This window comes from Schistocerca cancellata, chromosome 1 (genome assembly GCF_023864275.1).
Source record: "Schistocerca cancellata isolate TAMUIC-IGC-003103 chromosome 1, iqSchCanc2.1, whole genome shotgun sequence".
Classification (NCBI taxonomy): Eukaryota; Metazoa; Arthropoda; class Insecta; order Orthoptera; family Acrididae; genus Schistocerca; species Schistocerca cancellata.
This window is the reverse complement of record NC_064626.1, coordinates 802,859,936-802,885,199: the sequence shown is the minus strand read 5'-3', so window position 1 is coordinate 802,885,199 and position 25,264 is coordinate 802,859,936. Positions and strand designations below refer to the sequence as shown.

Sequence of the window (25,264 nt, the reverse complement as noted above, 5' to 3'; positions counted from 1 at the left end):
TTCGATTTAATGGAAAATCCAGCATGGAATAATAACAGTATTATGAAAAGGAATGATTGCTGCTCTCCATGTAGTTGAGATGTTGAGGAGTCACAGACAGGAACAACAGGGACTGCTAAACATGTGAGCTTTCAGCCAAAAGACCTTCTTATAAAGTACACACAAATTTATGCAAATATAACACACACACACACACACACACACACACACACACACACACACACACACACCTGTGTGTTTGTGTGAGCAGTGTCTCCGGCCACTGAGATTGGACTGTGAGCAACTGCGCATCACAGGAGAAGTAATCTTGGTGGTAGTGGTAAGGAGGAGGCTGGTGCAGGGAGTGGGAGATAGCAGGGTAGGGGTGAGGATGGTAAAATGCTGCTTGAGGGAGCAAACAGGTACGTGGTCACAGGGTAGGGCAGCTAGGTTCAGTCAGGAGATTAGAAAATGGGGGGGGGGGGGGTGCAGAAAAGGGGAAAAGTGGAGGAGGGAAAAAGACTGTGGGTACTTTGGTGTAATAGAAGTCTGTGTAGTGCTGGAGTGGGTGCAGGGAACAGAATTTCCTCCTCATACAAATTATCACATTCTTTTTGCATATGGAGGGGCACTGATCCTCTGATATCCACACTCTGGTGGAATTAACCGTAGGAATGCATCTCACAGCTGTGCTGATGGCTCTAAAGTCATGAATAGGATGGCACTCGAGAACGACATTCATTGCTGAGAACATCTAGTGTTTTTTCAGCAGAGCTGATGGCCACTAACAGAGCCCCACATTTTATTGACCAAGCCTCCTGTGATTGTGTTTTAACGTGTAGTGACTCACTGAGTTGTCTCCAGGCCACTGATTATTGTTACTCTCGTCACCTGGTGATATCTGGTGTTCATGACCTTGTGTCTTACCTTACACACACGGTCTGCTTGGTTATCTCTTTCTGGGCTCCAGGTTTTGTGGATACACAACGGAATGAACTCCCCAACTGTTTTGCACACCACGTTCACTTTGACAATACCAAGTGTGACTTCGTGGGTGCAAATAAGACTCAAGAGTGGGAACAACATATGGTGGGCTACGCCCCCCCCCCCCCCTCCCAATAAACTCTTACTATCAAGGAGACTATTGCTGAATGGCTCTCCTCCCTCCTGTTCCTTCCATAATGAATCTACCATCCTGTGCTGCCTCCTCATCAGTCATACCAGACAAACCTGTAGTTTTATTTTATGTACCAAGCAACACACACATTTTGGTTGCAAGACTTTATGTACAGTAGCTTGTATTCAGGTCAAATGCCCCTTCTTTGTAGCCCTCTGTGCTAAGCATTGTCATCTGAATACTTTGCGCCTAGCACCTACCTCCAGCACCTGGAGGAACATTCCTGACACCACATCCATAAGTTGTCCAACCTCCTGACATCCTACTCCCGCCTCTGGGCACCACTATCCAACCCCTATGCTACCCGAGTGTTCCTCCTTGTCCATCCCTCTTAGCATCTAGACCCTGCCTAACTGACCTTTTCAACTTGGCACATCACTCCACAACTCCCTACCAATTCTCTATCAAATCCAAAGTGGAAACATCCCTGTAACACTGTCGTTAACCTTTCCACCAAAACCTCAGCTCCACAGAAGTTTCAGTCCTATCAAAAGGCTCCACATTTAGCCCTACACCAGGTTTTCAACAAGTTCTGGAATCAGGGAATATCATGGAATTTGAAATGTATCGGTGAAATGTGAAAAAAAGCTGGAAAATCTCATTTTTGTCTGAATAGATGAAATTGTTTATTTACTGAGATGTCTTGCATCATCACCGGCTGAGTGCAGTTAACTATGTGTGGTGCTTCCCTACTCCCTCAATCTTACTGCTTCTTCCCCTTCTACCACTCCCCTCAGCTTGCAGTCTTCTTGCCACTAGCCTAGTAGCTGCTGACAAGAGGCGGGAGGCATGAGGAGTAGTTTGTTTGGGTCTGATTATCAGAGACTGTTGATGCAGCAGCCGGAGATGGCTGTCATGTGTGCATGAGTTGTGTCTGAATGATAGTGTGAATGTGTGTGTTCCCTCATTTTTTGACAAAGGCTATGGCCAAAAATTTGGTTGTGAGAGTGTGATTGGCATTTCTATGTGCCTCTCTGCACCTCAGCAATCATCTTTACAGTGAGCTGCTCCCTATCCTCATTAGTAATGATTCTCATAGTGTTCACGCAAGTTATCTGGTGCATGGATTGTTCACCACAGTCTCATTTTGTTAGCATGGTGTCTGTGACACTTGAATAGCTGGCTGCACGAGTAGACTTCGATGACGGGCCAGACCTACAGGCCATCTCTGTGGGTACCTCTAATGGATCGGGCCTGCCGATCTGAAGCCCATCATTTCCCATTCATGTACAGGCCCTACCCATCAGGTCTAGTCTCACCGGTCTACCTTCAAGCCAGGTATGTTCGTGTCTGCTTAATGTAGTGGAGTTTTTAAGTTCATCCAGGGATCCAGGACTGTGGTGCTCCTTGGCAGGTCAGAGACCACAGGCAATGGATATCAGGAATTGTGACTGTCTCACCGCAAGTACATTGTACAGGTGCCATTTTACAGACATTTTATTTATTTTAGTACATTTTTTCACTTTGGAAGTAGTTTGTATGTTAGAAAGTATGGATGATAAGAAGAATAATTTGTGACAAGTCACTGGCAATTTGAAGTCTATATACTCATTTAGTTCTTGAAAGAAAAACCACACAGTACCTGTAAAGTAATAGACATAACACAGTGTGTAATAACTGACAATAATGAACATAGTACAACCAATATTTTGTTGACAGTCACTTACAATGTTGGTTTACACAACTTTTCCCCACCTTACACACTTCTTTCAAGAGGCCTACTTTTTTCTGAGGTTATTTCTGAAATCAGTGAAGGTATTTTAAATCCGTCTTGCTCATTTTTGTCACCAAATGTGTTTCGTTTTATTGAAATAAAATAACACCACTTATCTTAATGAAACACCCACATACCATTTAGCTTGCTTTCTCTGTCTAAAAACAGTTCATTATGAAAGATGTGGATGGTGGTACTTAAGATTTTTGCTCACACGTTTAGAAATACAGAAGTCATTTTTTGTGCGAGAGTGCGTGCGTGTCTTTACTTACTCTTGAGACCTTAAAATTTTTCAGGGAAAAATGCTAAAACTGTACTGGAAATCAGGAAATTTCACATGAGAAAACGTGTGACAACCATGTGCATCCAAATTCAACCATGCTGGACTTGTCAGAGACCTATTATCCTTCTCCCCTGCCACGAAAGCACTTCTTTCTCACCAATCTCTCCAACCAAAATCAGTATTCTCTTTTATAAGATTTTCCTCTTCTTTCAGGGCAGGGTGGGGTGGTTGGGCCTTCGTGACAGGGTGGGGTGGTAGGGTTTGGGGTGTCACGCGCAGCAAGGGTCTTGAGGACCCTTGACTCTACCTCCTTTTCCAATGCCTCTTTCATCCCTGTTTTACTCTGTTTTAATTGCGTTTAGACACAGTCTTTCTGCCACACCCTGTTTGCAATTTTAGGGATTGTGCTCTGTTGAATAGTGGTTCTTGCTCTTTTAATACTTTGATGCTAATTGATCAGGGAATGAGACAGCTGTGGATGGGACAGCTCTTGTCGTATGCAAAGACCTGAGGTCACCCATCAAGTGCCTTGCCTATTTCTCTCATCTTGTTTTCATGATTGGCTGTCCAACTAATGTCCAGTACATTTTTAGTCTTCACACTTTTACTATTCTGAATCTCCTGACTAAAAGGCACTCTTTGCTCTGTAATAGTCTTTGCCCTAAATCTGGTTGGTGGGGGTCAGACGCAGGCACGGTTTCTCTCGTATAGAGGAATGCTAGAATATCCCTCATCCTCTCTGACTTAGTACTAGCCCAGTCCACATAATTATCTGTAAATTATTTCCCAGCTGTGACATCAGTATTGGCTTCAGTGTCTTCATTTTAACCACTTCTATACACTTTCATCATAAGAACACATTCGTGGCAGACGTCACTAATTCCATATGCACTACCAATGTACTGAGGTACTAATGACCTCACTATTTAGTTCCTTAACCACCAACCATCCAACCAGTTAATGACTTTCCAACCAGGAGTGGGTGACAGCTGTTATAAGGCAGTAGTGTTTGTAGTTAATGCATTTAATATGAATATAAATTTTATGGAAGTATCTGGGATGTGGGGATCAGTGCTTGGGAACATATCTTGTTGAGTTGTTGGAGACCATAAGGAATAGTTGTGGGAAGAGATGCTGTGGCTATGAAAAGGGGAGCAGTGAAGAATAATTACCATACATACGGTTCATGAAATGCTTTGAATAAATTTGTGTTTTATTTTCCAAAGAACATCACTTATTTCTCAGTTGATGATTCTGTCTCCTGTTTCACATAGAAAGTTAAGAATGAGAGTGAAGGACCCACAAAGGAACTTATATTTCAACAGATAAATGATGTGAATTAATTCAAATATTTAACATAACTTTTTTCATCCATCCCTTATGCAAAAAGTAAACATTACATATGTTGAATCTCCCAGAATGTTAAAAAATACTTATTGTTGGGCATTTGCTGGCTGGTATCACTAAAATCTTAAAATACCAGTATTTCAGCAACATCTGTTCTCATCATCTTCTGCAGTTGAAATTCGCATCTAAAGTTGAAAAGTATGTATTATGTCAAAATACTGAAAAGTTTTAGTAACATCTTTTCATCAGTATGATATTTTATTATTTCTGTTGAGAAACTTTTTTTACCCATTTCTTAGGTTTTGAAGTCCATCATACAACTATCTTTCTACTGAGCTGCGCCTGCATACGGGAGTAGGGAGATCCAGATACAGATCTGGCTTTCTAGAATTAGTGTTTCTGTGATTTCCTAGTTCACTCAAAACAGATGCTATGATGGTTCCTTTAAGGGGACTTGGTCAGAGTCCTTATCCAGTCAGAGCATGTGCTCAATCTTTCTCTAATGACCTCTCTGTCGACAGGATGGTAAACATTATTGTTCCTTTCTTTTGCGTCCCTGACTCACTTTATTTTGTGATTAAGACACATTAGTGTTTATACTGATAACCCCTGTTTGCGTAGTTCTTCCATTTCCATGTTAAATTATAGGCCTCGTCAATGACTGGCCAGGTGAGGTGCTTCTTGAATGAGATGTAGGGAAGGGTATACTACTCCATACATAACCGGGTTTGATAAAGCACTGTGGTGTTTGAATCTATATTCCAGATGATGTCTGCTTTACTTACTCATTGCTGTGTATTGGCTTGCTTTAATTTTTTGCTGAAGTGTTGTTTGTCCGGATCACTTGAGACATCAGAAGTCGGAAGTAATTAATTTATCTGTCTATACTGTACCCTGAAAATCTTACACAAATTGAAATTCAACATATTTCAGACAAAGGAACGATATGGCAAAGAATGCAAGATATGTTCACGCCCATTTACAGTTTTTCGCTGGTGCCCTGGAGCACGCATGCGTTTTAAAAAAACTGAGGTGTGCCAGACATGCAGTCGGCTGAAGAACGTCTGCCAAACGTGCCTACTTGATCTAGAATATGGACTACCAATTCAAGTTCGGGATGCAGCCCTGCGTATTAAGGATGACCTCCCTCGATCAGATGTCAACAAAGAATATTATATTCAAAATATGGATAAGGAGGTAATGTATGCGTGTTCAGCATTATATTTTGAGAAGAAACTCTATGATAATTTTTTAAGGCCTGTTTCTTAAATTTCTATTCTTCACAACACAAGCTACAGTTCGCTTCATATACCTTGCAGCCTTCTATACTTTGAATTTTTACACACAAAAAAGATAACTTCCAAAATTGGTATAATTGCTGTTTACTGTGTATTGCAGATACTGTCATTCTTTCACTTTTCCTCCATGTTCTTAACTGCTGCTGTGTTTTTATGTAACTGCTTTCATTCCAACAGTATCTTATTGGCTTATTGATGATCCAGATCTAAACAAATGTGTTGTATCAATGGTCATCACAAACACACTGACATGCTGAATTGTGCAGTCTTTGTTAGTATATCTGGTATAAACAGTAATAAAAATTAAGTTGAATCTGTACACACTGCATGTGTGCCAGTTTCTTTGAGCTCAGAGCTACCTAGATATTTGATTCTCTTAAATATGTTTGATAGTACTGATTCTTTTCGATGGCATTTTTGCTGTAACATTTCATAAGCTAGTAAGGATATAAAGGATTCGAAGCAACAAACCACTCATTGTAAATTGACTTGGTGTTCTGTATGATTCTTCGCATGTCATTTTGTTGCAGAAATGTTGTCAGACACATGCGCACGACTATTTCGTTTTTGTTTAGTAAAACCGACATCAACTGTTGTTCTCAAGAAACATTGTAGTATTTTATACTAGAGTAGAAAAATAGTAAATAGCTACCTTTTATTTAGCACCCCTTTTAAAATTAGCTGTAATCACTTTCATTACTGTGAATTGCTTATAATTTTATTACCGCTCTGCAGTTAGGAAAGATTGATGCAACAACTCCAGCTGGTGCTGTGGGAAAGTCACAAGCAGCCAGTGATCTGCTTATGAAATTGGCTCGAACAAGCCCTTACTATAAGCGGAATAGGCCACATATATGCTCGTTCTGGGTGAAAGGAGAATGCAAGCGTGGTGAGGAGTGTCCATATCGTCATGAGAAACCTACTGACCCCGATGATCCACTTGCTGATCAGAATATTAAGGACAGGTAATTTTGCATTCTTTGAAGTCAAATTAGGGTATTATGCAAATCAATGATTGCTGTTTATATAAAACCTTTCCATGATAAGTTTTCAACAACAAAAATTATGCATTTGAGACACATTGTACGATTGTTTTCATGAAGAAGGCTTTAAAAGTTGAAGAGCTCATGTACTGATGTCTAAGTGAGTAGAAACAAGATTAAATCATTTTTAAAAATTGAATGTAGCCAAAGACAATTGCAGAAATAATTATTCTTGAATTTTGAACAGGTACTATGGAATTAATGACCCAGTTGCAGAAAAACTTATGCGTAGAGCCTCCGCAATGCCTAAGCTAGAACCACCAGAAGATAAGACTATTACAACTTTGTACATTGGCAACCTGGGAGATAAGCTCACAGAGAAAGAATTGTGGTGAGTTTTAATTTATAAATGCCTCATCAAATTGACATTGACTGTATTGGTTTACACTTATTTCTATTTTTCTGTGACATACAAGTTGTAAATTAAAAAAAATCCATAGCCCACAATCCATAAGGATGGGGCAGACTACAGTATAAAATATCCCTTAGAAAGAAGGAAAGGACAGACAGAGGGGGGGGGGGGGGGGGGGCTACCAAGGAACTGTATTTGTTGTGTACATGTGGAGGGTAGTTGGCCACTGTCAGCAAACAGTTAGAACATGGGTTGGCTTTGGTTTACAGACTTTAGTGTGCTGTTTTGGACTATGACAATGATGGGGCACCTGGGGTAACATCTGTACCATCTCAGGTAACTCAGTTATTCCTTTGTATCCCTATCTTTGACTGTGTGGGTTCGATCACACTCGAGGATGAATGGCAGATAGTGGCAAGGTTGCAGATATCCAGACAGAAGCTGCCAGTTGTTCCTTTACACTCATACATCAACAGCAAATTTGAGGAGTTTCCAGCATTAATTACTTGTTGCAACTTGTCCAATATTTCAGTGGTCTGTTGACTGGCACAAGAGGAGGGATTTCTGTTTATTAGGAACTCCAAAGATAAGTGCATGATGGAATCTTTTGGGAAATTGTCAGGTCAGAAAGGGTAGTAGAACTGGTGCAGACTCAGAGTGTTTGCTTGGATTAGTACTATTGAAGATGTGAAAGTGGCTCTGCAACCAGCTGTTGATAATGACAGATAGGAAGGGGTCACCAATTTCAATCAAAGTATTAGAAAGTTAGCACAAAAACAAAGAGAGCTGTAAAGTTAATTCAAAGGAAGCTAAATCCTTGCAGATTAAAGTTGCGCTAGAAGCATTCACTGAATTTACACATGCAGTCTTAACTGCCAGGTTGTTGTAAAACTACTGTATTTACCCGAGTATAATACTACCCCCTGGAATATAAGATAACCCTTATCCCCTTATTTTAAGAGACTCTTTGAGAAATTTTTATTTTTAACATAGTGTGACTAACCAGAATAATAAACTGTGTTATTGACATACAGTGTATCCCCAAACTTGTACCATTTATTGTTTGTCTACATTTTGGTAATGAAAGGAGAAATCAAATAAACAAAAATAAATGGTTTACCTTATTTTTTATTTTCGATTCCTTCTGTGCTTACCGTCTTTGTGGTATCAATATTTTTCATCCTCATCTTCATCACTATCTTAATTCGTAAGTGTATTTTGAATTTCTTTCTTTCTAGCACTTCTCCCATAGTATGTCATCTTCTGAGCCATCCATAACATTGTATGTGTAGCACTTTCTGAATCCTTTCATAATAGATTCACTTGCAATTTTATCCCAGGCAGTGAGGATGCACTGTTCCAGCACGGATACTGAGGGTTTCTTTAACCTTCCCTTTAGGAATGAAGGCATGTTCTCTTTGAAGAAGCCACTCTCTGTAAAGCTGTCCCAAGTGAAACTGAATTGTCTATTCACAACATCCATCAATTGAAGTTGTGAGGTCATGCCACCAGTCATTATTACCAGATCTGTATTGTTCTTTGGTGTCAGATCTTAAACTGCCTGTGTGAGGTATCCCCTGAAGGAATCCAACACCAACATTTTTCCTCTGTTACGCAAAGAGCCTGATATTCTGTTCCAAACAACCTTCAACCAATCTAGCATCAAAAAATGTAGAGAAAGTTGTTTTTAAAGAAATATAATCTAGCGTCAGGTCATACATCATCCATTACTTTTCTTTGCATCTAAGATAAGCCCTGCAGGAATATTTTCTTTCATTACTATTTTCCCACAAAGACTCTCACATGCAGGATGCTTCCTTCCATCTGTTAGTGGACAAGCATTACTGTTGTTCTGGCCTTTACATTGCCAGAAGTCCTTATAGAAATACTTTTTATGTCCTTCACATTGACTAACATTTAACGGCGTATCAAAATATATTGGTCTCTTATTGGTGTTGCTTTGTGACCCAGCAAATAGTCATGCCATTTACTAAGACTGATTATATGACACTGATGTGGAAATAACTTTTCATCGTATGCCATGGGAAGTTGCTGAGCTAGCACAGTTCTGCGTTTTAATGCAAGCCCCACACTCTTCTTCATCCTCCCACACCATTCAGTCCTTGCTTTAAATTCTGTGACAGATGCAATTGAAAAAATCGTCCTTCCATTCATATAATTTCTCAAGTAATCAGGATGCCTTAATTGTGTTTCTCTTGCATGTACTGAGCACCCTGCTGCTTGAAATTGTGACACCTACCCAGCTATGGCCCCCTGAAAGTATGGTGTGTAGAAATAGCATTCTTCAATTTTTTCTTTATCTGTTGCCACCTCTGAACGATCCCTTCTGTGGCACCAATTTGATTTCCCGCTGCACAGTTATTTCTGACCTCTGCTTTATGAATCACCCTTAACTCAAAATTATATTTTATTGTCTACATGAATCAGTTGGGAACTGCAAACTCATAGAGCCAAGTTTCTCAAGTGAGTCAAGAATAATATTTCCATCCATTATTGATTGCTGCAATTTGCAGTTCTTGCAGCACTGACAATACTGAATGACATTTATATGGTCTTCTCTCAGCTCTCTAAAGTTGAATTGGCAGAAATTGTACAACTTCGGATTAACGCTTTAGCCAACCTTGAAAATCAGTAGTGCTGTATAGCAGTAGTAGACTTTGTATTCCCAATTATGTGATTTCATCCTTTTATTGACTTCCACATGTCCCTGAACTTGGCATGCTGCTGAATGTAATCCTATCTCCAATTTTGAGTTCACAACTGTCCAAAAATCCTAATCCTGAGTCCTTAGATTCATCGTGCCCCCCCCCCCCCCCTCTTAATTCTCCTTCTGATCCGGATTTAGTCCACCAAATATTTCTTCTCTTTTGGCCGTATTGAAAATATTTGCAATGGTACTAGTTTAAATATCACCCCATAGCTCGAATAAACTGGTAAAGTACAGTTCTAACACAGTTCACTCTAGATCTTCACACACTATTCCACACTCTCTAACGTTCTAAAGACTTAAAGTGTGTGTGTCCCCTTCTCCTAGGATCAGCACATATTCCGTGCTTGTGGGTTGACCTTATGACAGCTCTTCCTCTTACCATTCTGGTAGGTACACCCCTTACAAAACATCCCTATTTTTTAGGCCACAGATCGTCCTATCTCCACGTAGGTACACATGCCCTTTGTACATAGTGAATGCTGGGTATGCCCCTCCCCCCCCCCTTATCCTTTCTGAGTAGGCCTCACGGTTCATTATCCTTGTATACATTCCTACAGGGTGTTTCAAAAATGACCGGTATATTTGAAACGGCAATAAAAACTAAACGAGCCGCGATAGAAATACACCGTTTGTTGCAATATGCTTGGGACAACAGTACATTTTCAGGCAGACAAACTTTCGAAATTACAGTAGTTACAATTTTCAACAACAGATGGCGCTGCAGTGTGGGAAACTATAGTATGATATTTTCCACATATCCACCATGCGTAGCAATAATATGGCGTAGTCTCTGAATGAAATTACCCGAAACCTTTGACAACGTGTCTGGCGGAATGGCTTCACATGCAGATGAGATGTACTGCTTCAGCTGTTCAATTGTTTCTGGATTCTGGCGGTACACCTGGTCTTTCAAGTGTCCCCACAGAAAGAAGTCGCAGGGGTTCATGACTGGTGAATAGGGAGGCCAATCCACGCCGCCTCCTGTATGTTTCGGATAGCCCAAAGCAATCAAACGATCATCAAAATATTCATTCAGGAAATTAAAGACGTCGGCCGTGCGATGTGGCCGGGCACCGTCTTGCATAAACCACGAGGTGTTCGCAGTGTCGTCTAAGGCAGTTTGTACCGCCACAAATTCACGAAGAATGTCCAGATAGCATGATGCAGTAATTGTTTCGGATCTGAAAAATGGGCCAATGATTCCTTTGGAAGAAATGGCGGCCCTGACCAGTACTTTTTGAGGATGCAGGGACGATGGGACTGCAACATGGGGCTTTTCGGTTCCCCATATGCGCCAGTTCTGTTTATTGACGAAGCCGTCCAGGTAAAAATAAGCTTCGTCAGTAAACCAAATGCTGCCCACATGCATATCGCCGTCATCAATCCTGTGCACTATATCATTAGCAAATGTCTCTCGTGCAGCAATGGTAGCGGCGCTGATGGGTTGCCGCGTTTGAATTTTGTATGGATAGAGGTGTAAACTCTGGCGCATGAGACGATACGTGGACGTTGGCGTCATTTGGACCGCAGCTGCAACACGGCGAACGGAAACCCGAGGCCGCTGTTGGATCACCTGCTGCACTAGCTGCGCGTTGCCCTCTGTGGTTGCCGTACGCGGTTGCCCTACCTTTCCAGCACGTTCATCCGTCACGTTCCCAGTCCGTTGAAATTTTTCAAACAGATCCTTTATTGTATCGCTTTTCGGTCCTTTGGTTACATTAAACCTCCGTTGAAAACTTCGTCTTGTTGCAACAACACTGTGTTCTAGGCGGTGGAATTCCAACACCAGAAAAATCCTCTGTTCTAAGGAATAAACCATGTTGTCTACAGCACACTTGCACGTTGTGAACAGCACACGATTACAGCAGAAAGACGACGTACAGAATGGCGCACCCACAGACTGCGTTGTCTTCTATATCTTTCACATCACTTGCAGCGCCATCTGTTGTTGAAAATTGTAACTACTGTAATTTCGAAAGTTTGTCCGCCTGAAAATGTACTGTTGTCCCAAGCATATTGCAACAAACGGTGTATTTCTATCGCTGCTCGTTTAGTTTTTATTGCCGTTTCAAATATACCGGTCATTTTTGAAACACCCTGTATGTATACCATAATTATCTTCTGGTAAATATATAAATCTATTTTAAACTTTGCATTCATTCTTTAATATATCATTTACTTCCTAGAGTCCTCCTCTACTTGTCGACTTCTATATTTTCAATAGATACTACAGATACTATTTACGTCCCACTGTTCAATTCATCAGAGTACTTATTACACTGATGTTTCTTAATGATTAACATGGTTAATTCCTTTCCCACTTTCGTATTCTTTCTTTGCTCATGCCTCTTTTTTATTTATCCTTTATTCATTACTACTTTATAGTTGTTCGTTATGTAGCGTTTGTGTTCCATAATCTCATATGCTTTTGTCTCTCATTGTGCACAAGTTCATTGTGCCTCTTCTAATCTCTATTTAGAACTGCCACTGTTCTTTGTTTATGTGCACCTCTTATGTACATTTGTTGTAGAACCATCATAGATTCCTATATGTAGGTGTATATCTCCATATGTACACACATTTTCCCCTACAACACCTGGCGGTTCTCACATCGTGACAGGCTTTGTTTTATGTAATTTAATGTTTGTGTAGAAGTGTATATTTGTGTATATGTGGATGTGTGTTTGCATAGTCTGATTTTTCGACCTTCTTACCTAAACATAAGATTTAGGTTTCTAGTGAACACGGAAATAAGGAAGGACTTCAGCGATAGAAGTTTGTGAATATGAAAAGAGGGAAAAACAGACAGGTCCTCAAATGAGAAGTAAGAAAAGAAAAAACATGTGGATGCTAGGATTGAAGAAGAGAAAGAAGATAGCCCCAAAGACAGGAAACCCTTCCAACCCGCCTTTCCTAGGATCCCTACGCCGCAGGTACTTGAGTGAGATGCCGGAGGTGGTCTGGTGTTAAATCATCCCCTACAGAACGGACTTGTCCAACTTTCACCCTTTGAGGACCCAGAAGGAAATCAGCCACACTTGTTTGTGAGGGTTGTTTGAAAGGTGGGATGTGTGTTTTATGTTAGTCATGATTTATCTGTTCTTGTAAATCATACTTTTAGCTACAATACCCACCCCTTTCAAAATTTATACAAACCCTCCCATCTATATCACATCTCGTAAAAGGTACAAAATACTCTATACAAAATAGAAAATCTATACACTACGGTATAACAGTTGTCCAGCTAGCCACACCATATTATATTTTCCACAAATATAATAATCTATTCAGTTTATTTCGTCTAGATATCACTTTTTCTGTGATTCTCTTAAGTTGTTCTCTATTTACAGTCCTATCTGGTTTTCTAAGCAATAAGATTACAGAATAGTCCTAGATTTTAAAGGAAATCGGTGCAGGAAAACTATTTTTGGGAAAAACACCGAAAACAACTCTGGATGCGATGGTCGTTACTCCGCCCATTAACTTACAATGTTAGCGTCCCTGGGGGATATATGACAGAATAGTTTAAGATTTTAAAGGAATCTAGTGCAAGAAAACTATTTTGGAAAAAACCACTGAAAACAACTTGGGATCCGACAGTTGTTGCTGCGTCTGTTAACTCAGAATGTTAGCATCCCTGGGAGATAGTTGGTGGGTCCTTTTTTTTTTTATGCCAGTCAAAATATTTCCTTTATTTCCATATAGTACCCCAAGTATTATTATATTTTGGGTCCCATAGATCTGATATTAACTTTTCTTGAGCACTGGCAGACCAGTACTAGTCTTGAAATTTCTCCTGAAAGTCTCCTCACAAGGAAAAATTCACAGTACTTACTGTTCCCCATTCTGAGGCTTTCCCTACAAGGTACCCCACAGCAAATTAGATCTTCTTGGAATCTTCCAAATTTTTTGGTAAAGTTTGGTTAAATCTTTTTAAGAAATGGGTCGGATGTACCTCTCCGTCCGGCTTAAATTTAGAGAATTGTCTAGATAACACTGAATTAGCTCCCCATTGCAAATCAGTCACCGCTTCACTAGTTAATACAGCATTAGGTGAAGTTACCCTTTTTTTCTGTTTTATCTTGGATAAGCTTAATTTCTCTCCACAGATCCTCCATACCCTTTCTGATATCGGTATCATTGATTTCGGAGGATGTTATTCTCTCAGTAACCTTTTAATCTATGATTTCCCCAAATTGTTCCTCCAAACTAATTACATTAATAATGTCAGAGTTAGCTATTTTCTCTTTGAAATTTATTTCTACGTTATCTATCTGTCTATTGACACCTGTAATCTGTGATCGAATAACTGGCATTAATTCGTTCCGCTTATCTACACTCTCTTTCAAAGTGTTCAAGCCCTGCCTTACATCATTATATACTTAATATTGTACACGTTTTCAAAAGATCCTAACTTTTCAATAATTTTGTATTCTACATTATTACGTTTGTTCTCAATGTTAAGTTCTAACCTTTTCAATAAATCTTGAAAAGTGATACTCTGTTTCTGACTAAGGTCAGTAAACATATGATTTATATGAGTGGTCAAAGAATTTGTCAACTCGTTCTTTAAATCTACTTTTAAATTCTCTATTCTACTACTTATAGTGTCAAATTCAGTCTTCAAACCACCCAAGCCTTAATATAAATTACTAAAGTTTTTGCTTTAATAGTCAACTTTGGCATTTAACAAACCTAAATTTGTCATTTGAATACTCAAGAGTTTCACTCTGAGTATTTAAAGCTTCACTCAGAGTATTTAATTGAGAACTTAATGAGTTTAATTTAAGACTCTGAACTTTGATTAAATTTATCAACTCAGCCCAGTCAGGTACTTCTTTGCTAATTTTCAAGGCCATAGCTGGGTCTTGAGTTTCCCCAACCTTTTGTATATTTTCCATACTTTTATTTGCTTTAGCTCGTGTAAGTATTTAAAACTAACTTTAAATATGATAATTACACAATAAAAGTTTGCTCAGCAGTATCTTGTTCCACTTCATACTAAAGTAATCAAGTTTTGTTTAACACTCACCCGGCGTAGAATTCGCGTTGTGTAGGTGAGCGGATGTGGAGGTAGGTCAGCACTGGTAAACAGCAGCTGGTGCCGGCGGTGTCGGGTGTATGTTGGTTTCCGTGTCTGCGTCCTCACAATGCACGCAAGAGCTATATACTCTGCATACTGGACCTTCTTGGTTAAAGCGTTCTGTGGGTATTTCTTCTTAGACAAATACATCGAAATCATCTTTGCTGTTTTATCGTTGTGAATTTTTTATTTCTTTACCATTTTTCCATTTAAATTTGCTCCATTGGATACTTGAACATATTCCAATTTCTCAGAGTAATTCCCTTGTCTTGTTATGTTTGGTTGCTATGGTAACATGTAACAGCTTCTTCTATTGTTTTTGACTTAAAATTCCTGTTTTCTCGGTCCTTTCACACAAGTCGCACATTCTAACGACTTGGTGTGAGTGTGAATCTGGGTTCTTTTGGTTTATTCCCCCTAATCACCTTACACTTCTTTACGAGGTGACTTACTTGGAATTTGCAGCCACTCTTCTTTACTGGATAGCCGGCTGCTGGAAACCCTCTTGACTTCTTTTCTACCAAATAATGCTAGGTACAGGAATTTTTAGACTCTTTCTACTTATGAAATAAGTAGACATGCAAACTTTGCTTTTCATCAATTAACAATGTATTTGACTTTCATACATAATAACTCTCACTTTCAATATAAATATATAACTTCCAGTAAGTCCTTCATACAGTTGAACATCAGAAACAAATTAAATTACAGTTAAAAGAAAGTTGGCTTAGATACCATACTTTTCTTAACAGGAATCAGAAAATAAGTCTTGCCTATAGCAATCTTACGTCAAGAGTTTTCAAGAGTTTTTTTTTTCAACTGTCCGTGTTTTAATAACAATAGTCAATGACACAATAAGCACAGATCTTCATATAAGCTCCATGGTTCTTCCTTACACACTCACTAAAACGTCTATGGATTGTCCGACAGGTACTTGTCGGTGCCGTTCGTCCGCCGCGTCTACTTTCTTCCCGTGACTGATTTTAAACCTGCACTCACAAACATGTGACGCACAGTAGGTAGGATTCTACCATCCGACACTCATATCCAGAATATCATGTGTTTGAGGCGGTAGAAGGCCGAGTGCTTCTACAATTTACACAGAAATTCTCAAATCACAACAACTCCAGAAAGTGCAACTGTTCAAATCGGGTATTCTACTGCAGCGATGCCAGGCAAAACTATGGCATTGCTTCTTGTGATACTCGCTTTTTGTTGTCTCGTAACTTTGCGGTCAAGTAGTGTGGCATGCTCTGCAACATTGAAGGCTGCTCCATGTCATGATTGCATTTTCTTCCGTTGCTCAATCATGTAAATACTTCCCATTTATCCTATTCACCATTTGTTACAAACTATGTTCCAGCCACTCTGTTCTGGCTGCATGGTTCGCTAAACTGGCTCCTTCTCTCCGCTCAGCAGTAGGTACCCTCCCGCCTATTGTTGGTGCATACTGTCAGTTTTTTCACGTCACATTTTAATTATAATATTGTTCTTTCTGTTTAGTCTCCCTACATACACTTCACCGAAAATTGTCCTCTTACAGTCACGACTTGTAAGTTATCAGTGCAAAGATGATGATACTGAGTATTCATACATCAAGTTATCCACTACTTTGAAAACAACTCAGTTAAAACAAAACTATTTATTGCACAGGAACTGCTGTGATAACAAATGAATACAAGCATATACCTTTTGTTCTTGTTTGATTAGCACTCCAGTTTTCTTAACTTCCAACACTAACACAATTTTGCTCGATGTGCAAGCCTCAGCAACCACTCGCCAGCTGAATGCAAAGTGATTTATACAGGTACGGACTTAACACTTTCCTACTTACTTGCTCATATTCTTACCTGCTTTGCAGTGGGCTACTTGTATGCTTCATTTATGACTCCAACTGGAACTACACTTGCCATGTTGGCCTCCAATTCTCTCCACATAAACCAAAAAGTTAGATGCCTTACATTCTGTAAAAACTATTGAAAGATATCACTAGAGGATATGGCTAGGTCTGGTAGAATATGATAAACTCCATGTGTCCCCATGGAAACTTGAGGTGGGATGTTCTCACGTACACTTAATAAGTGACTTTAGGGAGAAGTTTAATTCTGCCTCGCAGAACTAAGCAAGGCCAGTGACCCGTCGTTAGACAGATTTAATAGTGTAACAGTGCAGAAGGTAATTCAGAGTCAACCAACAAATTATTCCAAATAAGTCTGTGGAGCGATATGTCACGTAATATCTCTCACACTTCTCATCGCTAAGTTAGTTAGTTACACGTTCCATGGATCATTTTGTACAATAGATCGAAATGATGTGGAATGAGTCATTTTACATTTACTTTGCAAATTAATTTATACATACAGTTACATTCTGAACATTTCTAACCTTGCCTGCTCTCTCTCTCTCTCTCTCTCTCTCTCTCTCTCTCTCTCTCTCTCTCTCTCTCTCTTACGAAAAGAAAAAAGATATACAGATGTGAGTTAGTAATTCCTAATCACCACCTTTTACACATTACAGTAACAGAAATTCTTCTGTGGAAAGGAGAAGTTGTCCAGAAGAAACTTTCCAAATTTATCAAATTTTACTGTGCTGACTGTCAGACATTTTATATCACTGTATAAGTGATCAAAAATTTTTGTGCGAAATAAAACCATAATGTGGAGTAATGAATGTTATTTTTCCTACGGGTGTTGTAATTGTATACGTTATTGTTCCTTTTCAACTGCAGTGGATTATTTGCAATCAACTTCATGAGGGACTAAATATACTGTTACGCAATAGTCAAACACCCAATTCCTTAAACAGATATCTACAAGATGATCATTGGTGAGCATCATGTATTGTTCTCACAGCACGTTTTTGTGCAATGAAGACTTTCTTTCTTAACTATGAGTTACTCCAGAAAATTATTCCATACAACATTATTGACTGAAAATATGCAAAATATGTCAGCTTATTGGTCACATGAGTCCCAGTTGCAGTTGGTAAGAGCTGATTGTAGGTTTCGAGTATAGCTCAGACACCTCAAAGCCATGAACCCAAGTTATCAACAAGGCACTGTCCAAGATGATGGTGGCTCCATAATGGTGTGGACCGTGTGTACACAGAAGGGATTGCATCCTCAGAACCAACTCGACCAACCATTGGCTGGAAATGGTTATGTTTGGCTACTGAAGACAATTTATAGCCATTCATGGACTTTTATTTTTTATGGATGACAATGGGCCATGTCACTGGGCCCAATTTTTCACAGTTGGTTTGAAGAATATCCTGCGTAATTAAAGCGAATGATTTGGCCATCCAGATCACCCGACATGAATCCCATCGGACATTGATGAGGCTTAATTGAGAAGTCACTTCATGCACAAAATCCTGCACCACCAACACTTTTGCAATTACAGGCTGCTATAGAGGCAGCGTGGCTTAGTATTTCTGCAGTAGACTTCCAACAAATTGTGGAGTCCATGCCATGTCTTGTTACTGCATTGCACTGGGAAAAAGAAAGTCCGACATGATATTAGGAGGTACCCCATGACTTTTGTCATCTCATTGTACAATTAGAAGGAAAACTTCCTAGAAAACAGAACTTAGTATGATACTCTTAATCAAGTGACAACATCAGAACTGAATGCAGCGTTAAACATACTTCAGTACATTATTATTGGGGTTTTGTAATGGTAGATAGGACAGCTTGGCTGTGGAAGTGGAAGGGTAGCCCACAACATAGACAGACAACAGTATTCACAATTACAAGCACCCAAGCTTTAATGATCTTCCAGCAATAAAGGCTCTTAACAAATCTCAGTTAAGCAAGGACATAAACTTGGTTACAAACATATGTTAACCTTCAACCATTGAATAACACCAATAAAGAATTACCAATCAATAAAACATAGATAAAGGACTGCTTTACAAGAATGCTTAAATTAAGTAAAATCATGAAAGCTAAGTTACAAATTTTATGTTAAGCTTCAACAGGTGAATAACCCCAATAAAGAATTCTCATTTAAATACAACATAGATAGGAAAATGCCTTGCCAAAATGCTTGAATTGTGTAAAATCATGAAAATCTCAGTTACAACTTTTCTCACAAACTACTTAGGAATTTACAGCAAATAAACAAGTTTGATCTGTTTAACCAGAAGGTAACTGCCAAGTCCAAGTGACCAAAGCCACTCAGAGCGGACAACCACCCCAACGCTGGTCATCAACCGACATCGTCACAGCCCAGTGGCCACCGTGCTAAAACAGACTAACGTTTCGGTAAGCGACCGAGAGCAACACAGGAGTAATAGTGACTGAAAGTCGGCGTACGCCTTACGAAACACGGCACACCCTGAAGCGGGAGCAGGCACAGCTGACTAGCAGCCATACAACCGCGAGCAAACAAATCTCACGCCGCCCGTACTAACGGGGGAAATGATAGCGAGCGACAAGACGCCATGCGCAAAGCAGCAACCGTGCCTACCCCTTGACCACTGAATGTGCCCTGTCTCCTTGTCTATGGTAATACAATTTATAGCATACAAGAAACGATTTAATAATGGCATTAGTTCAACGCAAGATCAGTTAACAGTTAGGTCCAGTAAAGATTTTCCAACGGATTTACCTTCAAACCAACTTCCAGACCACAGGCGGAAATTGGTAAACTTGGCATAAGTTTTCACCAGACCGATAAACAAGAAATCAAATTAAACGGTTGCCAAAAATACAGTCACGATACGCAAGCCCTACAAGACCTTGCTATCTTACTCACAGTTATCATTAACGGCAAAACATACACAAATGAAAGACAAGAAATTCACTATTGAAAGCAAAAAAACAACACACCACAAAGGTTAAATTAATTAATTTGCAGACGAGCCAGTCAGTGAAAGCTCAGTTCCACAAGATTAGGACTAACCTCACTCAGCAGCAATACATTTGTGTGCGTGATAACTAGGTTGCCCAAACAGGACTCCAAAATCCAAAACAACAGGTCACACGTTAGCTGTCTTGTTCTCGGATACTAGGCACCACAGGGCTAAGACAATTGCGACAAAAAAAATCTCTGAAATTACAGCTGCCTGCAGCAAAACAAATGAGTCAGGGTGCATGAACGTAAAGCACAAGCCACTGTTCCAGCCGGAGCGTAACCTTTTCAATGCACATACGGACAGAACAACACACGTGGGCATAAAGGGAGCAGCAGATGCGTACCAAGCAAACTATACTGCACCAAAATACGACCCACGTCACGTCCACAAACCGGAGCACTGCTCCCGGAGCTGGTGTCTGCTTGCTGGACTGCCACAACTCTCTGTCCCCCGGAAAGCAATGCTGACTGACGCCTTGCTCAACGCTCCCTTCTCAGCCGTGCACAAAAACGCTTCTCTTGTCGCCTCAGAGTGCGACCGCAATGTCCGTTCTCCCCTGCTGTCCGCCCCAGACTCCCGTACTCGCACTCACTCCCTCGTTAGGACCCACTCCGACAGGAGGCACTCGTGTTCACACATAGTGCCAACCTCAACCAGTGGAGTAATCGATAGCGTTTTGCGCCCGAGTGCCGCGCCACGGCTCAGTTTTGTTCAAACATTTAATCTGGCTGAAAATGTCTTCCTTAGTTCTTCACAGGCATTGCAGTTCTGCACCCAGAAGTGATAGAATTAGAAAGTTGTTGCAATGGGCAGAGAAGCTTTCAGGTAATAAAAGTCTCGTTTAAAGCTGGCCACTGTCCCTAGGCATAACAAAATGTGATGTAATGGGCAGATTGACTAAAAGATGGATATTATTAAGTTATATAATAAGCAATACTAGAAATTGCCATAAGTGCAAAATATTTTGTTGTCTGTCCAAAGGGACTCGGATTTGATGCTGCAGTGACTCTAATTGATCATAAAGAAGTTTTAGTCATGTGTGAAAGTGCTCACTTACATCTTGCGCCCGCCCACACACACACACACACACACACACACACACACCAAATTGAAATAATGAAAAATGGTGAAACTTTGAATAAAAGTTTCATGATTTAACTTAGGTTTTGTTTAGACAGAGACTCAAAAAATTTCAAGAACTTATTTGCAAGGTAAGTCATGAACATTATTTTCTCCTGGTTTTTTCTTTCCCCTCTCATTTATCCTGACCAGTATAGGGTCTTCTTTTCTAAGGTTTGACAGTTTTTATTTTATTATTTAACCGCCTGAAAATCAGCTCGGGCTGACCTGTGTATCAGCCTATCGTCGTTAATCCACGGTCTGGATTTGATCTAAGTGTGGCACACCTCCCGGTCTCACAGGCTAATGTTTTGTGCTTTATACTACACAAGAAGGTCATTATTTTCTCCTGTATACCCCTCACATACTGACTAAGATGTTAAAATCAAAATTTGGACTTACATTATCCATAAATTGAATAATGAGGGCAGAAAACACTTCAGATACACAATGCAGATTCTGCTACACTGCACTAGCGTGCTGTACTTTCTTTTAAACAACTTTCCTCCTACAGGATGTTAGGTCACTGGGAAAAGATACAACTGTAAAATACTAGGTGGTGTGCATCTGGATGGATTTAAGGCGAAACAGCAAGTACTAAGAAAGGCAGATGTGAGATTCATCGAAAGAATCCTAAGGAAAATTAATTCTTCTATGGGGAAAGTTGCTTACAAAACCCTGTTTAAGGGATTCTCGACTACTGGTCATAAGTGTGAAATACTCACTGTGCAGTATTTATAGAAGCCACAGAATACACAGGAGAGGCATTACTGTATCACAGGAAGGTTTTTAAAATTCTGGAAGTACATTTTCCATGGAAGAGGTAAGGCAATATCTTTCTCACAAAGTGACCATGATAATAAAAAAGGAGGTATTCAAACACACAGAGGAATATGTGTTGACTTATCATTTACTAATCATGTATTGAATATCCATATCACTGAAGTTTGACACTAGCAGACATCAATCATTTAGTCTCTAGGGAATGTAAATACATTTTCTGACCACAAGGAGGTAATTTAAGAAACGCATGCTTATTTTTAATACCAGTTGTTTAACTGTTTTTTTTTTCCTAATCTTTTCCAGAACTCATTTTTATATATAGATCTGTTGTTCCTGCTCTTAAGAGATTATTTTCGTTAGCAACATTTTCTGTTTAAGTGGAAATATCTGTAGTTCAGCCCATTTTATCAAGAGTTCATTCAGTTTTAATTGCTTACCAGTTGCATACTTCCCACTGTAGCTATGAGAAGAATTTTAAATTGTTCAAATATTCTATCCACATAATTATTTCTTCCAGGGACCACTTTTACCAATATGGAGAGATCCGTTCTATTACACTGGTTCCTCGACAGCAGTGTGCATTTGTTCAGTTTACTTTACGCTCGGCTGCCGAAGCTGCAGCAGAACGGACATTCAACAAGTTAATCCTAGGAGGACGTCGCCTGACTATCAAATGGGGAAGATCACAAGGCCGCCAAGGAGCTAATGGTGGACGAGAAGGTGCTGAAGGTTCTGAGGGGCTTGAACCTGTACCTGGTTTGCCTGGAACACTGCCAATGCCCCCAGTTGAACTTCGAGACAATTTCTTTAATTTAGGGGCTAGCGATGATACAGTGCTTCCCACTACAGTTGCAACTGTGCCTGCTGTACAAGCCACAACTCCTATGCCTCCACCACCCAACCCAGCTACTGTACTTTTGGCTGCACCACCACCTGTACCTCGGCCTCCACCAGGAGTACGTCCTCCTGGTCCACCGCCATTCTTCTTTCCTCCTCATGTTCGAGCCCTTCCACCTCGTCCACCAGGACCACCAGTATCGGCTGCCACAGCTGTCCGTGCACCTGTTGTCTCTGCAGCATTCGGCCTTGCAGCAGCAGCTGCTGCTGCAGCACAGGCACCTCTGTTTCCACCTGGTACTGCTCCAGCACTCCCTCAGCTCCCACCAAATCCTGCACCTCTAGTACCTCCAGGTACGCTACCAGGCCCACCACTCAAAACACCTGTAATACATTATCCTTCGCAAGATCCCGCCCGGTTGGGAGCTGCTCAGGGCCTTTCCAAAAGTAAAACTTGGCCTGGAGATGATTAATCGTGATGCCATTGATAATGTTGTGACATAATTGTATAATGAAAAATATTTGCAATAAAATGGGAAAAAATTATAAATTAAATACTTTATTTTTATAAATATTGTATAGAAACTGAAAACTTTGCCAAACAAAGTTTGCAGATAACAGCATACTGAATAAAGTAATTGAAATATATCTTAAGCAAGGCTGTAATATGTACAGATTACATTGAAAAATCAAGGCAAATATATTTGTAAAAAGTAACATTGTGTGATCTCAGTATTGTGACATAACCTGAAAAGCAAGTGCATAATGTTGATGTTGTGGTCTTCAGTTCGGAGACTGATTTGATGTGGCTCTCCATGCTGCTGTATCCCCTGCAATCCTCTTCATCTCTTAATAACTTCTGCAACCCAGTACTAAATTGGTGTCCTGTCCACGATCCCTTCCTTTAATCAAGTTGGGCCACAAATTTCCTGTTTTCCCAATTCTGTTCATTACCTCCTCATTAGTTGCGCTATCAACCATTTAATCTTCAGCATTCTTCTGTAGCACCACATTTCAAAAGCCTCTATTCTCTTCTTGCTAAGTGTTTATTATCCACATTTCACTTCCAAATACCTCCAGAAAAGACTTCCAAACATTTAAATCTGTATTTTATGTTAAGAAATTTCTCTCCTTCAGAAACAATTTCTTGTCACTGCCAGCTTATGTTTTGTATCCTCTCTACTTAGGCCATCATCTGTTATTTTGTTGCGCAAGTAGCAAAACTCACCTTGTTTCCTAATCTAATTCCCCTCGCCGTCACCTGATTTAATTATACTACATTCCTTTATATTGTTTTGCTTTTGTTGTTGTTCAACTGTAACAACTTGTGAAAATGTTTAATTCGTTGCTCTTCATGTAAACAAGGCTTTTCAAGTGTGATATTGTCAGATTGAACATTCTGTTGTTTGTGTTGGGAAGTAGCATAACTGATAAACAAGGATGGCTGCAATTTTCATGTTTATGTTATCAATTTGCCGTGAAAGTGTGACATGAAAATATCAAATTACTTTACAGCTCATTCACTCCATTAGGTTTAAAACCCAGGTGGGGAAAAAAAAAACATTTGGACTGATATAAAATGGTTAATGAGTTAGAAGATAGTATGTTGTGTTACCTGTAGGCTCTGTCCTTGGGGTAGTAAATTTGCAGTCTAAACTACATAAACAGAATTAGAATAATAAAGGAAAGACAGGCAATGAGGATGAACATTGATAAGTTAAGTAACTGATTATTACCTTAGTATACACATTGTGACATTTTCAATTTCAGACGTTTGAGGGCTTTGAAGATACAGTGAATTAGGCCAAAGTGTAGCAATCTGATAATCACATCTACTTTAATGTCTGGCATGGGCCTTCAAAAAGTTGTGATGCAAATCGTTTCTATTTCAGTGTTTATACTGATTTTTCTGGGACCAGGAACGGCACCTTGGGTCAGCATAAGACGATAGAGAGGTAATTAGATCTAGAAGACGGGATGACAAATGGCTGTAAACAACAGTAGAAAAATCACCACTGAAAAGAGTGACTGTTTTAAAATGGGTAGAAGAGAAGGGAGAGATGTGAGGGGGGGAAATGAGTCTGGGAAAGAGTTATGCTGAAAATTAGAGGATAAAAAAGATGAGTGTGATTCTGCTGAGGAAATGATTAATATCTTGAAAGTAGGAAGAAGACTGCTAGTGAATGAATGCAGAGGATTTTTCTGTGCGAACTAGTCGCAGTGTGGCAACCAGTAGTGAAACGTGGAAGGTGGGTTTGTGTGTGTGTGTGTGTGTGTGTGTGTGTGTGTGTGTGTGTGTGTGTAACTTCAGGAGCAGATCAAGGGTGTTACGATGAGGAAGATGGATTCACATGACAAGTGTCAAAGTTGGTGGTGTAGCCCTTTTGTGTGGGAAGTATAAGGTCTGGATTGGTACCAAAGTTATGCTGACCCAAGGTGCCGTTCCTGGTCCCAGAAAAATCAGTATAAACACTGAAATAGAAACGATTTGCATCACAACTTTTTGAAGGCCCATGCCAGACATTAAAGTAGATGTGATTATCACAACTTCTTTCTCTAGATGTGACGTTCATTTTAGTGACTCAGTTCTGAATATAAACTGTTGTAATTTAGTGTTTCATACAGTAGGATCTACCATCCACAATTATTGTTAATAACATA

At 39.8% G+C, this 25,264-nt stretch overlaps 1 protein-coding gene across 1 annotated transcript in view; it reads left to right on the top strand.

Moving 5' to 3' along the window:
- LOC126187939 (pre-mRNA-splicing factor RBM22-like) overlaps positions 1-23,328 on the top strand; it is a 46,532-nt gene extending 23,204 nt beyond the window's left edge. The window contains exons 4-7 of the mRNA XM_049929310.1: positions 5,434-5,697; positions 6,534-6,763; positions 7,029-7,172; positions 22,284-23,328. Coding sequence (XP_049785267.1) covers positions 5,434-5,697; positions 6,534-6,763; positions 7,029-7,172; positions 22,284-23,076 — 1,431 coding nt within the window. The 3' untranslated portion in view covers positions 23,077-23,328. The remainder of the gene's footprint in view (positions 1-5,433; positions 5,698-6,533; positions 6,764-7,028; positions 7,173-22,283) is intronic.
- Positions 23,329-25,264: the final 1,936 nt, after the last annotated feature.